This window comes from Suricata suricatta, chromosome 2 (genome assembly GCF_006229205.1).
Source record: "Suricata suricatta isolate VVHF042 chromosome 2, meerkat_22Aug2017_6uvM2_HiC, whole genome shotgun sequence".
Taxonomy (NCBI): domain Eukaryota; kingdom Metazoa; phylum Chordata; class Mammalia; order Carnivora; family Herpestidae; genus Suricata; species Suricata suricatta.
The window spans coordinates 150,168,885-150,184,124 of record NC_043701.1 but is presented as its reverse complement, the minus strand read 5'-3'; the positions used below and the strand labels follow the sequence as shown (position 1 = coordinate 150,184,124).

Here is a 15,240-nt window from a genome sequence, read left to right as displayed (position 1 = left end):
GGGGGGAGCAATGATGTGATCGAGGCTGCGGGGGAGACCAATAGACCCCAGTGCTCAGGGCACCTGAGGAAGCGGTAGTTGAGCCAAGACCTGCATGACAAGAGAGGTGGGCCTGTGAGGTACCTCCGGGCAGAGGGAGCAGAACCAAGGGACCCCAAAGCAGAGACATACTGCAGGTCAGGGGAAGTGGGGGACAAGGGGAAGGTGGCCAGCCAGGGCAGAGAGCCCAGTAGAATCCTGTGGACAGCGGTGAGGACTGGGCTTTACACTAGCCCTGGAGCTCCTGTCCCTTCCCTGTTCCATTCCCCACCACCTATAGATGTAGCTGATGCCCCACCAGGCCTGACCTCTCTCTCTGCAGATGGCGGCTTCCCTGTGCTCACCATCTACCTCCAGGTCTTCCTGTCACCTACATCCCAGCGTGAGGGCGAGTGCCAATGGCCAGGCTGTGCCCGTGTATACTTCTCCTTTGTCAACACCTTCTTCCCGGCTTGTGGTTCCCTCAAACCCCGAGAGCTCTGCTTTCCTGAGACAGGCGTCTCCTTCCGCATCAGAGAGAATAGGCCTCCCGGCACTTTCCACCAGTTCCGCCTGCTGCCTGTGCAGTTCCTCTGCCCCAACATCAGCATGGCCTACAGGCTCCTAGAAGGTGAGCACCGGCCTCGGAGGGCCATCCTCAGTGCCTGCTGTGTGCCGGACACAGGACCACGAGCCCTCGACACGGGCCATCTCTCTGGTGTACTCTCTACCACCACCCCACCCCTTCATTTAGTATCCCAGAAATAATTCTTGTCTGCCTGTCCTGGACCAGGTACTGTTCTAGGAGCTAAGGGTGTAACAGTGAACTAAACAGGTCAAAATCCTGCCTGTCTGCAGCCTCCATTCCCCTGGGAGACGGAGACCATGCATGCGTCAAGGAAATGGGGGGACCTCTGGAAGGTGCTAGGTGGGAAATAAAGCTCCAGGGATGTAAAGGGGTGGAAACTGCAGTCTTAAGTCTCGTGGCTGGGGAAGGGGGTGCTGGAGCAAAGGTGGGAGGGCACCAGGCAAGCTGGGCTGGCCCCTTTGAGATGGCTGCAGCAGAGCCCCTGTAGAGCTGGAGGGGAGTGAGCGACAGGGGAGAGTGCAGGTGCATGAGAACAGAGAAATTCTTGAGGGTTTCCCCTTAAGGAACTGGGGAGTCATGGAAGGCTTGTGGGAGGGGTTGGCATTGACAAGACCTGACTTCCCTCTAAAGGATTATTGTGGCTGCTGTGCTAGGAGTGATTTGGTATGGGGCGGTATAGGGTGGAGGTGGGGAAACAGGAAGCTGAGAAATTCCTGAGGAAGAGGATGGAGACTGGAAGAAGGGTGAAAGCCACAGGGCAGCGAAAAGGAAAAGCCGGCAGCTTCTGGGCACATTATGAAGGAAGACCCAGCAGGATTTCTTGAGTTGGATTTGGGTGTTGAGGGGAAGGGGGAGCTCATGTGGCTCCAGGATTCTGCCTAAGCAACTGCAACGGCAGTGGACTTTGCCACAAGATGGCTTGGGGGAGACCGGCCAAAGTGGGGACAGAAGTGAGTCCCGGTGGAGGTGAGAGGGGGCACCTGAGCAGACCTCTGGTGGGAGGCACAAGGAACTGGGACCCAGAAGGTAGAGTGCTAGTAAGTGGAACCTGGCTTCATGCCAGGTTTTGCGCACGTGTGCACACGCATGTGCGTGCGCACACACGCACGTGCACACACACACTAATGACACAATGACATAACAGAAAATCTCAATAAGGTAAGAAAAGTAGCCATCCACTTCCCCAGCATCCTCACTTGCCCCGCAGCAGGGATGGATGTCTTTGTGTGGCATTGTTAGCCAGGCATCAGTTTTAGCATGCTGCCCTCCTCATAAAGATTACATAATTAAATTTTGTTGAACATGTTTTTTGTAACCATAAACATTAGGGAGAAACAATATATGATAAGCATTTCCCACATATAATCCGCATGTAATATGTGGCTCTGAGGAGAGGGGAGAGACGTTTGATTTCCCACCAAATGGAGCTGGCCTAACCCTTCCTGGCTGGCTGTGGGGGCAGTCAGTGTTGACCTTCAAGCTTTCACCATTTCCCCTTTTCTGAGTTATTCCTGGAGGATGAATTTCAGGACAGGCTTGGGCTGAAGAGTGTACTGTGGTGACTGGCCCTCCCCTCACAAGGTGGCGGGCGGGAAGATAGTAAGTCACTGGCCGTGCAGCAGTGCCTGGTGAAGAGCAGCCATGTTAGCCTTAATCATCCCATCCCCTGGTGAGGAAACTGAGGCACGGAGAGGCAGAAGACCAGTCTGGGATCACACAGCCAGAGATACAGCGGTCCTCACCGCCCCCCCAGAGAGGCAGGGTTGGAGGTTGAGCAAGTAGGGTGAGCAGGCCTCTCTTGGGTATCAGGGTGAGACCTTGATGCAGGCCTCCTGGTTCCCGCACCTCCCCATCAGCATGAGTGAAGGTGGCAGGCACAGGAAAGCCTGTTCGAACACAGTCATCACTGCAAACTGGTGCTTGAAGTTCCGTACCCACCACCGCCAGAGCCCAGGAGGAGAAGGAGGAAGAGGCGCGCAGGACGGGGCCAGCATGCTCCCTTACTCTGACCCACAGAGCCACCCTACCCTGCCTTCACGCCTGGCAGGGCCCCTGAAAAAGCCAGCTCACCTTGCCCCCTCCCTGCCCCGGAGTCACATTGGGGTTCCTGGTCTGCTTGGTGCATAGGTGAGAACCTGCCCTTCCACTGCGCCCCGGACAGCCTGGAGGTGAGCACGCGCTGGCCCCTGGACCGCGAGCTGCGGGAGAAGTATGAGCTGGTGGCCGCGTGCACGGTGCGCGTTGGCACGCACAAGGAGGAGGTGGTGATGGTGCCCTTCCCCGTGACCGTGTATGATGAGGACGACTCGGCGCCCACCTTCCTCGAGGGACTCGACACCGCCAGCGCTGTGGTGGAGTTCAAGAGGAAGGAGGTGCCTGTCTGTCACCCTTGTGCTTGTCTGGTTTCTGTCATCCATCTGTTGGGTGTCTGCCATTCTGTCCACCATTTATTCCTTGGTCTCTGCAGCTGTCCATCTAGCCATCCAGCCATGTGGCTGGCCATCGTCTAGCTGTTCATCTTTTATTTGTCCACCCAGCTGTTTATTGGGCTTTCTGCCTGTCTTGAGGGTAGCTGAGGAGGAGAGGGGAGGTCAGCCTAACTGTCCCCTGATGAGTGTCTAGGCACCCTGAATGCCTAGCCTGTGTCTGACCAGGCTGTCAAAGCCAAGGGCGGGCATCGGAGCCAGGGTGCTGCTGCACAGGGGCACAGCAGGGCTACCCTGAGGGGGAGAGGATGGCTGCCCGAAGGGTGCTCCCTTCCACCGTGTCAGCTGTCACTGGAGGGCCCGTAGAGTCTCTTGGAGGGGAGCCGGGGAGTGCTGAGAGACTGGCAAGTGCCTCTCCCAGCGCAGCACCGCCCACTCCACCCATCTACTTCTGTGCAGGCGGAGCGTGACTGCCACCTGCTGGGCATTGGGCCATCCTGCAGCCGGCTGGCCAAAGACTCAATGGGAAATATGTTGTCACTTGCCTCCCTGGGCACCCCAAGTGGTGGAAGGGCGGGTGGGAGGAAAGCACATCTTGTTGGTAAAGGTGGCATGAGCTTGGAAATGCTGCCTTGGGGATACAGCAAGGAGTCTGGTTAGCAGTGGAGGCAGAGATGCCCTGTGACTGCTCAGAACTCTCCTCATGATTCCCTCCAGCCTGGTATATAGAAGGTCCTTGGAGGAGAACATTCTGGTATACGCCTGGGCTTGGATCTGGCTCTGCCACCTATTACTAGGTGACAGTGAGCTAAGTCCACCCTTTGGGGCCCTGCTTGCTGTGCTCTGTGGAGACCTGGGTGAAGCCTGTCAGCGAAGCACCTGGGCATCTGCTCTAATCCATTCTATGGGAAATCTGCAGATGTCTGTCACACCTGTTGCACAAATGAGGCACAGTGGCCCGGGGAGGGTGACGGGGCCCAATTGGCAAGGGACTCTATAGAAACTCGAACCCAGGCCAGTGTGTCCGTAGAGCTGGCTCTGACTGTGCACATTTGATCTACCTGTAGTGCAAGTGTCCTCCTGAAGTCTCAGGCTACAGGGTCTCCGAGGGGTCCCTCTCCCTAGCTCTGACTGGCACCCCTACTTTCTGCAGGGCACCGTGGTGGCCAAAATACGTGTCTTCGATGCAGACGTGGTGCCAGCATCCGGGGAGCTCCTGAAGCGATACACAAACACACTGCTCTCTGGGGATGCCTGGGCCCTCCAGACATTCCGTATCGAGCACTCACCCAACGAGACCTTGACCCAGGCCAACGGCAGCTTTGTGCGGGCAACTGTGCATGACTACAGTAAGAGGGGCCAGGCGAGGCCTGGCTGGGCCCCCTAGGGGACCCCACTCTTGCAGTGTTCCACATACACAGACACCTGTCTTTGCCCTCTGAGCCCGAGGATAAAGATCCTTCCACTCCACCCAGCCCTTCCCTGTCTCTACTGGACTCCCCTTGGCCACGCTGCCGGGGCTTTACAGGCTTTCTTCTCTCACTGAACTGCTTCATGGCAGACCTTGGCAGGACCCTCCCACACTTCCCCATACTGACCGTGCCAGGGTTCCCTGCCCACTACAAACAAATACATCATTTCCTGAGGACTTCCTCCTGCTCCAGGCATCTGCTTTGCTGCCTCCAAGGTGCCCAAGTACCTGGGATTATTTCTCCCTAGTCGCCATAGCTCTCTACCGACAAGGGGGTTAGTATCCAGTAGCAGCTCTGTGCACTTGAGCCAGAGGATCCTGCAAAGATTGTCCTGTCTGGCTCCTGGGATGTCCTGCAGGGCTAAGCTCCAGGGGCCTGCTGTGCTCACTTGCAGGATGGGACATCTTCATCAGCTGCCTTGCCTCCCCCACCCTCTTGCCCATGTTTTCTGGAATCACCTTCCAAGTATCCCAGTTGCACTTGAATCCTTGTTTTGGGATTTGCTCCTAGGGGACCCAGAATTGCTAGTCCCTTTACCTTTCTGCCTGGCCTAATCTTGTTTGTTTCTCATCCTCCCCACCCACACTGAGCCATGGAAGGTCTCCTACCCTATACAAAGGGAAGTGTCATCCTTGCCCGGGCTCACTCACTCTAAACACCCTGTGTACCAAAACCTCCTGACCCTCATCTTCGTGTGTCTCTGCGAAACTAGAACAACAGCCATGCCATTCAGCATGTGCACAGAAGTGTGAGGCTCCGAGCCCTGGGGGCCTGCACTGGAGGCTGCTGCTGTTGGGAGTTCTCTGGGGGAAATGGAGGCCAGTGTGGTTTTCTCAGGGCCTTAGTGGTGGTAGATCTTTACCTCGTGTATGCCCACATGTACATACTCCACACGCACACACTCCACATGCATACCCGATACCTACCACATATACACACGTATACCCTATGCACAACACACACAGATACCCCATATCACACACACACACACACATACACTACACACACTTACAGGGTACCTCCCAGCTGAGAAGGGTTTTCTCAGCTGCCAGCTCAGCACAATGGTTAACATTTAAACAGTGGTTCTGATGTAGCCACATCTGTTATCCGTGCACCCTATCTGTGGAAATCTGTATTTGTACACATGTGCGTATGTGCCGGGGACATGGCTGGGAGGAGGCGTGCAGGGGCAGGGGCAGTGCACCCAGGCAGTCATCACTGTGCCCCCACCCACAGGGCTGGTTCTCAACCGGACCCTCCCCATCTCGGAGAACCGCTCCCTGCAGCTGACCGTGCTGGTCAATGACTCGGACTTCCAGGGCCCTGGGGAGGGCGTCGTCCTCCTCCACTTCAACGTGTCCGTGCTACCTGTCAGCTTGCACTTGCGCAGCACCTACTCCTTCATTGTGAGCAGGCGGGCCCACCGCTTTGCCCAGGTGAGCTCACAGCCCAGTGCCTACCTGGGGAGGGGCATGGAGGGACACTCTGTTTAACAGATTGCAAGCAGGAACGGTGTTGAGAGACACTCCCTCCCTGGCCTAACGCTTACACAGAGTGGCCCGGGGGAGCCACGGGCACAGGGCCAGGAAGGCTGGGGCCATGGCAGAGTTGACAAGATCACAGGGGCAGGGCTAGTGGGCCCCATGGGCCTCTCTGTGGCCCTCTCCCTCCTTAGTACTTTTAAAACATATTTTGTCCTACAGTAAAAGCAATGCCAGCTAAATCTACATAGGCTGACTTGGAAAGATGTTCCTGGTAGATTATTAAGTGAAAAGTGATTTGTAAAAGTACAGACCTCTTGGACTCTGAATTTTCAAAAACAAACTTTCTTTTTATAAAAAAAATTTGTTTATGTTTATTTATTATTGAGACAGAGAGAAACAGAGCATGAGTAGGGGAGGGGCAGAGAGAGAAGGTGACACAGAATCTGAAGCAGGCTCCAGGCTCTGAGCTGTCAGCACAGAGCCCTATGCGGGGCTCAAACCGATGAACGTGAGGTCATGACCTGAGCCGAAGTCAGAGGCTTAACCAACCGAGCTACCCAGGTGCCCCACAAAACAAGTTTTCATTGATGGAATTTGCAAGCTTGTGAGTGCAGGCAGCAGTTAACAGTTGTGCCCTCTGCCAGGAAAGGTGGGGAGCACTTCCGCTTTGCCTTCTGCAACTGCGTTTACTAGAGTTTATCTTTCATTTGTCATTGACAAATAACAATTAGAAGTGGAAAAAAACATAAAGCAGTAAGTACCCATTAAAAAAGATGAAGGACAAGGAGGAGAGATCCCTTCTCTCCATATCAACTAGTGTTTAGCATTTTAGTATAGTTTGTTCTAGAGCATTTCTCTAAGGATTTTTATAATTTTACGTGCCTTTACAGCATGCACATGACTTAACATACTGCTCTTTACTAATGGAGCAGCTTTGGATACATCCTCTTCAGAATGTCATGTTATGGTCTTCTCTAGTTGTCCCCATTTCTGTTCCTGGTTCTCATGCACCCTCCACTCCTGAGAGCCACCCAGGTCCAGCACACAAAGGACCCCACCCTGGGACAAATCCAAGCTCCCTGACCTGCCACCCACCCCCAGGCCTTTCATGGAAGCAGAGGTCAAGGATGGTGGGAGGTAACAAGGCAGAGGGGTCTGAGGGATCTCTGAGGCGGTGCCAAATGGAAGCAAACACTGCAAGAGGTTTGTCACCTGTGCTCCAGCAGACTTGAGATCAGAGGGACCGGAGTCCCAGTCCAGCCTCAAACTCACTATGATCTTTCACACACACACACCCCCAGTCTTTATGATTGTAAGTTAAGGATAGTGACCTTGGGCAATTTTGAGGACCATAGGGGAGAGTAGAAGTAAGCAGGTTTTATATGGGGGTGTGCTGGGAGATCTCGGAGGTAGTAGTTTGGTTGTGCTGTCAGGCCTGGGTGTGGAGGAACTTGGCTGTGCCCTGGCCTAAGCAGGGCTGAGCGAACACCTGCTAAGTGGCTGCAGGCCAGGCCCCACCCTACCCTCTGCACCCCCAGCCTTGACTAGTCAGAGCTTATGGTTTTAAGCTACTGAAACCTATGTCTACTTCTAACTGAAATGGCCGAGAGGTAAGAAGGAAAGTCCCAGCCACCCAGCTCCAGGCCCCAGCAGTGGCACTGCATGCTAGCAACCCCTGGAGAAGCATCCCTTCTTTCCCAGGCATTCTAGCCAGAGTGCCAGGAAGGCCCCTGGGTCTCATGTGGGACAGGCAGAATCATGTGGCCTGGGTGCAGTGCTCTGACCAGGCAGGTGACCTGGAGCACCTGAGCCACATGCACTGAGGATGGCAGTGGGTGGCCCCCCAGAACAAAACTGACCTGGCCAGAAGCAGTGAGGGAGGGGAGGAGGAGGGATGCAATCAGCCTTCATGCCTAGAGGAGTGAGTGAGTACAGAATGAACCAGGAGAGTGAGCACCTGTCTGGAGAAAGGACCCTGAGTTCTGCTTCTGGCCCCCAGGAGCAAGGGGCAGGCAGTGGTGTGATGGGCAGGGCAGGGGAGGGCTGGCAGGTGGATGGGTCTGCAGGTTCCAGGGACTTGAGGGGGGGGGGTCTGTCTTCCCTGGACCCCATAGGGGACTGTTCCCATCCAGGCCAGTGCCCCACCCCGCTGAGGTGTTTCCTGTGCCCCATGCCTAGATCGGGAAGGTCTGTGTGGATAACTGCCAGGAGTTCAGCGGCATCCACGTGCAGTACAGGCTGCAGCTCTCCAGCACCAACTGCAGTGTCCTGGGGGTGGTCACCTCAGCCGAGGACACCACGGGGCACCTTTTCGTCAATGACACAGAAGCCCTGCAGCGGCCCGATTGCTCTCAACTCCGGTACACGGTGGTGGCTGCCGACCGGCCAACCCGCAGGCAAACCCAGGCCCTGCTGGTCATAACTGTGGAGGGGACGTGTGAGTGCCAGGGCCCCTAGAGGATCGGGATGGGCAGGGTGTGGCAGAGCCATGGCTTCCCCCACACAGAAGGGGCCTGGGCCTGCCCCCTTCACCTAATGGCAGTGCCCCTGAGCCCGAGGCTCCTTCCCCGTAAAATGAGACTAAGAGCACACACTGCATAGCCAAGCTGGAAGGGTGACAAGGACAAAGTATAAAGCGGCTTAGCCCAGAGGGACTGAGTAGTAAATGGTCGCTGTTCCCCATCACCACTGTCAGCACATTCTATACATGCCCTTGCTATAGGACTGCCAGATAAAATACAGGACCCTGGTGAAATGTAAATTTCAGGTAAGCAACAAGCGATTTTCTGTTCTAAGTATGTCCCACCCAACCTTTGCAGACTTCCAACTATGTTGATGCAGTGTTAGGGATGTACTTACAACAAAGCAAGTATTCACTGTTTCTTTGAAATTCAGATTTAACTGTGCATGTATAGTATTGGCTGAGTCTAGCCACCTCACATCCTCCCCCATACTTATCCCAGCCCAGTAGCTGCCTGACCCCTTGCTGTGATCGTGGTGCCACCCCACTTCTTCAGCGGGCCCCATCACTGCCCTATGCCCTGATGCAGAGGCACCGCCACCCCTCTGGGCTCACCCATGAGAGAGATTTGGCCAGTGCTTCCTTCCCTCTGCCCCTGGATGCTGGCTGGACCCTGGGCCCAGGCCAGCCCCCTATGACCAGCTTTCTGCCACCCCCAGATATGGCTGAGGAGCCAGGCTGCCCCCTGTCCTGTGCAGTCAGCAAGAGACGCCCTGAGTGTGAGGAGTGCGGCGGCCTGGGCTCTCTGACGGGCAGGTGTGAGTGGAGACAGGGAGATGGCAAAGGTAGGCCCCACGCAGAGCCAGGGCCCTGCGGCCAAGCGGTTGAGAGGGGTAATGGTGGCAGTGTGGAAATGGGGTCCACGTGGGCCCTGCCGGCCACTGTGATGGCCCTCCCCTCTCCAATGTGTTCTCCTGAGCTTTTCCCCATTTGTAGTTCCTGATGTCAACAGAGGGTGAGCGTGAGTGCAGAGTATGGGTGGCACAAGGACATTCACACTTCTCATTGCCATGGGACCAGAGGTCTCCTGGGGTTTGGAAGGTCTGGGCCAAAGTTGGGGTGTGGCCCCAGGCAGTAGGGCTTGGGTGTAGACAGCAGCCAACTCTGAGCTGTGCCCACCACCTCAAGGATCCCACTCACAGATTCTCTGCATGGGCCTCAGTTTGCTCCTTCAGAGGGGACAGGGTTGGCCTGGGAGGCCCTGGGGTGCCGCCCTTCTGGCTCTGGCAGTCTGACCATGTGGTAGTGACCAGCCTGCCATGTGTCGTAGGAATCACCAGGAACTTCTCCACCTGCTCCCCCAGCATCAAGACCTGCCCCGACGGCCACTGTGATGCTGTGGAGAGCAGAAATGTCAACATCTGCCCCCAGGACTGCCTTCGTAAGCAACTACTGGGCCTGCAAGTTCAAGGGCCTGGGGTGGGTGGGAGCAGTCAGCGGGAAAGGCTTGGACTCCCACCTGCACTTCAGCCAAACAAGCCTCATTCCTGGATTTTATGTGCCAAGGCTTTTCCCAACATTTCATTCGAACAAAGGGCTCTGCACCCCCTCCAACCCACCACCCCCAAAAAACCTCTGGAGACTGGTGCCTGGACCAACACTCTCCAGTGTCTCCCTGGGCAACTCACATGGGTACAGCTCCCAACCCCTGATTGTCCTGGCTTCCAGCTGCCTCTTGTCTGCTTCTGAAAAGTAACTATGTGTGGACCTCAGCGAGGGCCCTGGGCAGCCTGGGGGGTCCTCCTTCTACCTGCTGGGGCCAGAGAACTGGACTGGGGGCAGACCGTGCTGATTCCTGCCCAGGTGACCCAGACTTCAGATCTCGCTACCCTCACCACCCCCATGTCTCCCATCCCACCCCACCCCTGGCCTAATATGCCTATATCATGTGGGGAGGGACAGCTCATGCTTCTTCCTCGTGGTCCTGGTTTGTCTGGTCACATCAGGAGGCTTAGTGGGCTACATCTGTCACCAGGGGGCGGCAGCATCATTGGTGGACACGAGCCAGGGGAACGCTGGGGGATTAAAGCTGGCTTCGGTATCTGCAACTGTTTCCCTGAGGAGAAGAAGTGCTTCTGTGAACCTGAGGACAGCCAGGGTGAGTGGGTCAGGGGCACTGCAGGGGCCATATGTAGGGCAGCTCTCCCCACACCTCCCTGAGCCCCAGCGAGCCAGGGAGGAAATTGCAGAAAGGCAAGTGAAACCCCAGAAGACCCTTGTCCTTCCCTCTGGGCCTCAGTTCCCCCAAATGTGCAGACGCATCTAGGTCAGGGCCTCTGCAGAGTGACTTCTGGCCCACAGTTTTATGGTAAAGATGGGGTCAAAAAGTTCTTCCATCAAGTAACTCCACATCTATTCAGTTTGTCCTTGGGCAGGGCCTTCTCTGGGCCCATGGTGCCATCTGACTGGAACCTCACCCTCCCAGCTGTAGCCTCCAGGTGCCCCTGGGCCAGCAGGTGCCGGTGGACTGCATGGGCCTGAGCACACGGGGAGCTCTCCTGCCTGGGCCCAGGGGTGTTGGTTTCATATTTGAGTTGTTGCTGCATGGCACTAGGCCCTGAGCCACTTTCCTTCTCCCATTTTTATAAAGAAAATACAGAATACGCTGGGAACACAGCAGAGGACCCTGCCTCCCTGCCAGCCCTCCTGCTGGCTTCGGTGCAGCGTTCCACGGCCAGGGCGGTGCAGGCTGTGGGCCTCAGGCATGCCGCTTCAACCCCCTGGGCTGCCTGGCCCTTCTGTAGGAGGGTGAGAGCGGTCTCCACAGGCAAAGCGCACCCCCACAGTACCTGCCAAACAGTCAGTGCCCTGTGAGTGTCTGCGTTACGCTCACATCTTGCACTTGCCAGGCCACTGGGGTTGTCACAGGGGTCCTCCCGCTGGTATGGGGCACCCTGCAGAGCACTGCCCCTCATGGCCACTCCTGCCCACAGAGCCGCTGTGTGACGAGCTCTGCCGCACGGTGATCGCGGCCGCCGTGCTCTTCTCCTTCGTTGTCTCCATGCTGCTCTCCACGTTCTGCATCCACCGCTACCACAAGAACGCCCACAAGCCGCCCATCGCCTCTGCCGAGATGACCTTCCGCCGGCCTGCCCAGGCCTTCCCGGTCAGCTACTCCTCGTCAGGTGCCCGCCGGCCCTCAATGGACTCCATGGAGAACCAGGTCTCTGTGGACACCTTCAAGATCCCGGTGAGGCTCCGAGCAGGGCCGACACCTGGGAGGCAGCCCTCCTGGAGGCCCTGCGGGTGGCAGACAACTCTGGCCTGGGGAAGCTGGGAGGCGCGGGGAGGGGCACACGCAGCTCCCTGGTGCCGCGTCCCCTAGTGCACAGGTGGCTAATGTATCCTCACCTGCCAGGAAGACCTCACAAGCAAGCCCCCAGCCTCCACAGAGCTGCCTTCCAGGGAGGGCAGAGGAAATGGAGGCAGTTTGGCAGAGTGGAGAGTGATGGATGCTCGTTTAGATGGACTGAGATTTGGGAGGGTGGGCCATGCCATACCTGATGAGGAACTGTCCTCCAGATGCCTCGAGGGCTGCAGGGAGGCCCTGAGAAGGAGTGTGGAGTTTATTCTCAGGGGGTTGGGGGTTCCGCAGAGGAGGCCCATATTCTGCCTTCATTTCTGCAGGCTGCTCTGCTGGGGAGTCTCTGGGATGGGTACAGAGGTGAGAGCCCTGTGGGGCATCTGGGTGGCTCTGTCGGTTGAGCACCCCACCAGCTCAGATCATGATCTCACAGATTGGGAATTTGAGCCCCACCTGGAGCCTGCTTCGTCTTTTGTGTCTCCCTCTCTCTCTCTGCACCTCCCTATCTCATGCTCTGTCTGTCTCTCTCTCAAAAGTAAATAAACAAAAAAAAAAGTGGGAGCCCTGTGATGAGGCACTGTCCTTGTCCAGGCTATCGATGGCAGCAGGCAGGGGCTGGGCCAGGGTGGCCACAGTGGGGAGGGGAGTTTATCTGTGGAGTGGAAAGAGGGGGTGCCATGGGGCCTCTGGGCCAGCTGTGGAGGAGGCAGGCCTGAGGACTCTGTAACCGGCTGGCTGATGGAAAGTGCCAGCCAGAGCTGGCGGGCTCCGACCCTCATTCCCCATGGGAGGGGTTGGGCCTGTAGTTGCTATGTGCTCCTGAGAGATCCCATCCTAGCCAAGCCCTCCATCACCCTGCCATGCTTTCTGTATCCCTGCTGGCTGGTGCCAAGGAGCTGGAAGCCAGGCTCTAGGAGGGCCTGAGGAAAACATGCAGAGCTGAAGGTGCATGTGAACAGAAGCTCCACCCCCTAGGCCTGGCAGCAAGCCTTGTAGAGTGTGCACCTTGACAGGGGTCTCGGGGCCTTTGGCAGTACCCAACCAGGACTGGGAGGTGGCTAGGGCTTGTAGAAGATGCTCCTCAAAAGTTCTCACCCCTTAGTGAGGGTCTGGGCCGTGGAAGCCATTCCCAGCTGTGGCGGACACTGCGGTCTCCATCCCGGCTTAACTAGTTCTGGGTGCTCAACAGACAGGGGGTCTGTGACCCCTGTCCCAGGAAGTGTCTCAGCCTCCACAGCAGGCCTGTGGGATGAACCATTTGAATCCTTTATAAACCCAGGCAGTTTATGGTGAGGTGCACAGGAAGGGCAGTTTGTGGGTGCTCATGCAAGTGGACACACACCACCCTCAGCCCATGTCAGCTTGGGCCATAGCACAGAGAAGCCAGAGCCCAGCCTGAGGCCTAAGAGCTACCCCGACCAGCTCTAAGGACACATTACTCAATAGCTTGACCTTAGTTGTCTCTTATATAAAGTGGGGAGAAATTTTAATATCTTTTAAGAGGATCAAATCAGTGCTATCTACACATGCTTAGAGTGGTTTCCCCGTGCAGTGAACACTTATCCAGTGCAGTATGGAGGTGAAGACACCAGTGTAACAGTGATGACGTCAGTTCTGACCCTGACTGTGGGTTCTGGGGAACTTGAGCCAACACCAGGATGCCCAGCAGCTGGCCAGCAGGGACCCTGGACACGTTGCCAGAAGGAGGCTGCCTCTGCCCACGAAAGCGTGCACATAGATGTTGGAAAGCATGGCTCTGCTCAGCAGAGCAGAGGGGCCCAATGGTGTCATCTGTGTGGGTCAGACAAGTCTGGCAGGTCCCATCATAGCAGCGCCCCCCAGGTCACACCCACACCCAGTCACAGGGAGAGTTGGGGCCATGGACGCCCAGTGTTGGCCCAATATGGAAGGTCCCCGACAGGCTTCAGCATCCCCAGAGTTCAAGGATGCAGGCCCAGGCTGGGGTCTGGGAAGATGTCCCAGAGTAATCTGAGTCAGATTTCAGCGGGAAGGCAGGGTGGGTAGAGGGGAGCATGATGAGCGGGTAAAGGCAAGTTCAGGGAAGCAGTCAGTCCCATGGGAGGAGTAGCCTCTTCCACAGGGTAGGATGGAGGTTCCCAAGTAGCATGGTCATACCTTTTCTGAGGCACCACACAGGGAAGTTGCCCTGGACACTTCCATCCATAGTTGGGGGTCCCTGGCTGGGAGGCAACTTGGACCACTGGTGCCAATTCAGTCCTCTTGGGGGCCTGGAGACACTCTAGAGAGGACAGATGGGGACCTGGCCTGTAAGACATCAGTGGCTTATGGACCTGGTGTCCAAAGTGGAGGCAGCACCAGGAGGCTTGGGCTTAACTCCGAGAGAAGAGGCCACACTCCCATGTGAGTACCCCCTAGGGTGCCAGTTAAGCCCTGAACCCCTTGTTTAAGAGACAAGGACATGGGCCTGGGCATGTTCAGTAGACCAGGGACAAGCAAATGTCCAGGCATCCAGAGACCAGACCATTCTGTGGCAGCACCTGTCCTCCTATAAAGTGTGGGATCCTGCCCATCTGTAGGGTCCTGCCCTCAGTGCAGGTGGGTACCCACTGCCCACTGGTTCAGGTGACCATTGGACAACACTGGAGCCTGCCCACTGGGGAGCTCACTTCTGGGCCTTGTCGTCTTCTTTTCCTCTTACCCTCACCAACTTTCTCCCTTCTCTTCTTCTCCTTCCCCCAACCCCACATAGGAGGATCCAAAGTGGGAATTCCCTCGGAAGAACTTGGTTCTTGGGAAAACTCTGGGAGAAGGCGAATTTGGAAAAGTGGTTAAGGCAACAGCCTTTCGGCTGAAAGGCAAAGCAGGGTATACAACCGTGGCCGTGAAGATGCTGAAAGGTACCTGTCCACACACTGTGCATGGTGGCTCTGCAGGAGCCCTGAGAGCTGGACGAAGCCCCCCGCACCAGCAGGATGCTGACAGCCAGCTTGGGGCCTTCTGCAGAGCCCCCCATTACTATTCTTGAGGGGCTGCATTCTGGACACCCCTGTCACAGATGACATGGACCAGGGTGGTCCCTGGACAAACAGGGCAAGAGGACTTTCCTTGCTTGGAAGGTTCTAGAGTGGTATTGCTTTTGCATCAGTATTGGGTAAAAATCTGAGTTTTTTAAAAATTAAAAGCCCTTTTGGTCTTGAACTGACAGCTCTCCCTCCCCAGTCTTCCCCATTCATTCCTCTTAGCCAAGTGTCCCTGGGGTCCTGGTGAAGAAGCCACCTGTAGGGACTGGCCCCTGGGGCCCTGCCTGGCCCGATCTCTGTGGCCCTCAGTGAGGGCCCTGTGACCATTCATGGCACAAGTTTGGCTCTAAGTGGCTCACGCCGCCCCCCCAAACACTGGTGTTTCTGAGCAAAGACTGGGCAGACAGCCCAGTGGTCCAAGGAC

General features: G+C 56.5%; 1 protein-coding gene across 1 annotated transcript in view; it reads left to right on the top strand.

Annotated features, from left to right (window-relative positions):
• The window catches only part of RET (ret proto-oncogene), a 42,009-nt gene that overhangs the window by 13,911 nt on the left and 12,858 nt on the right, over nucleotides 1-15,240 (top strand). The window contains exons 3-12 of the mRNA XM_029932190.1: nucleotides 362-649; nucleotides 2,735-2,979; nucleotides 4,187-4,382; nucleotides 5,742-5,941; nucleotides 8,168-8,426; nucleotides 9,170-9,295; nucleotides 9,781-9,891; nucleotides 10,486-10,608; nucleotides 11,444-11,700; nucleotides 14,546-14,693. Coding sequence (XP_029788050.1) covers nucleotides 362-649; nucleotides 2,735-2,979; nucleotides 4,187-4,382; nucleotides 5,742-5,941; nucleotides 8,168-8,426; nucleotides 9,170-9,295; nucleotides 9,781-9,891; nucleotides 10,486-10,608; nucleotides 11,444-11,700; nucleotides 14,546-14,693 — 1,953 coding nt within the window. The remainder of the gene's footprint in view (nucleotides 1-361; nucleotides 650-2,734; nucleotides 2,980-4,186; nucleotides 4,383-5,741; nucleotides 5,942-8,167; nucleotides 8,427-9,169; nucleotides 9,296-9,780; nucleotides 9,892-10,485; nucleotides 10,609-11,443; nucleotides 11,701-14,545; nucleotides 14,694-15,240) is intronic.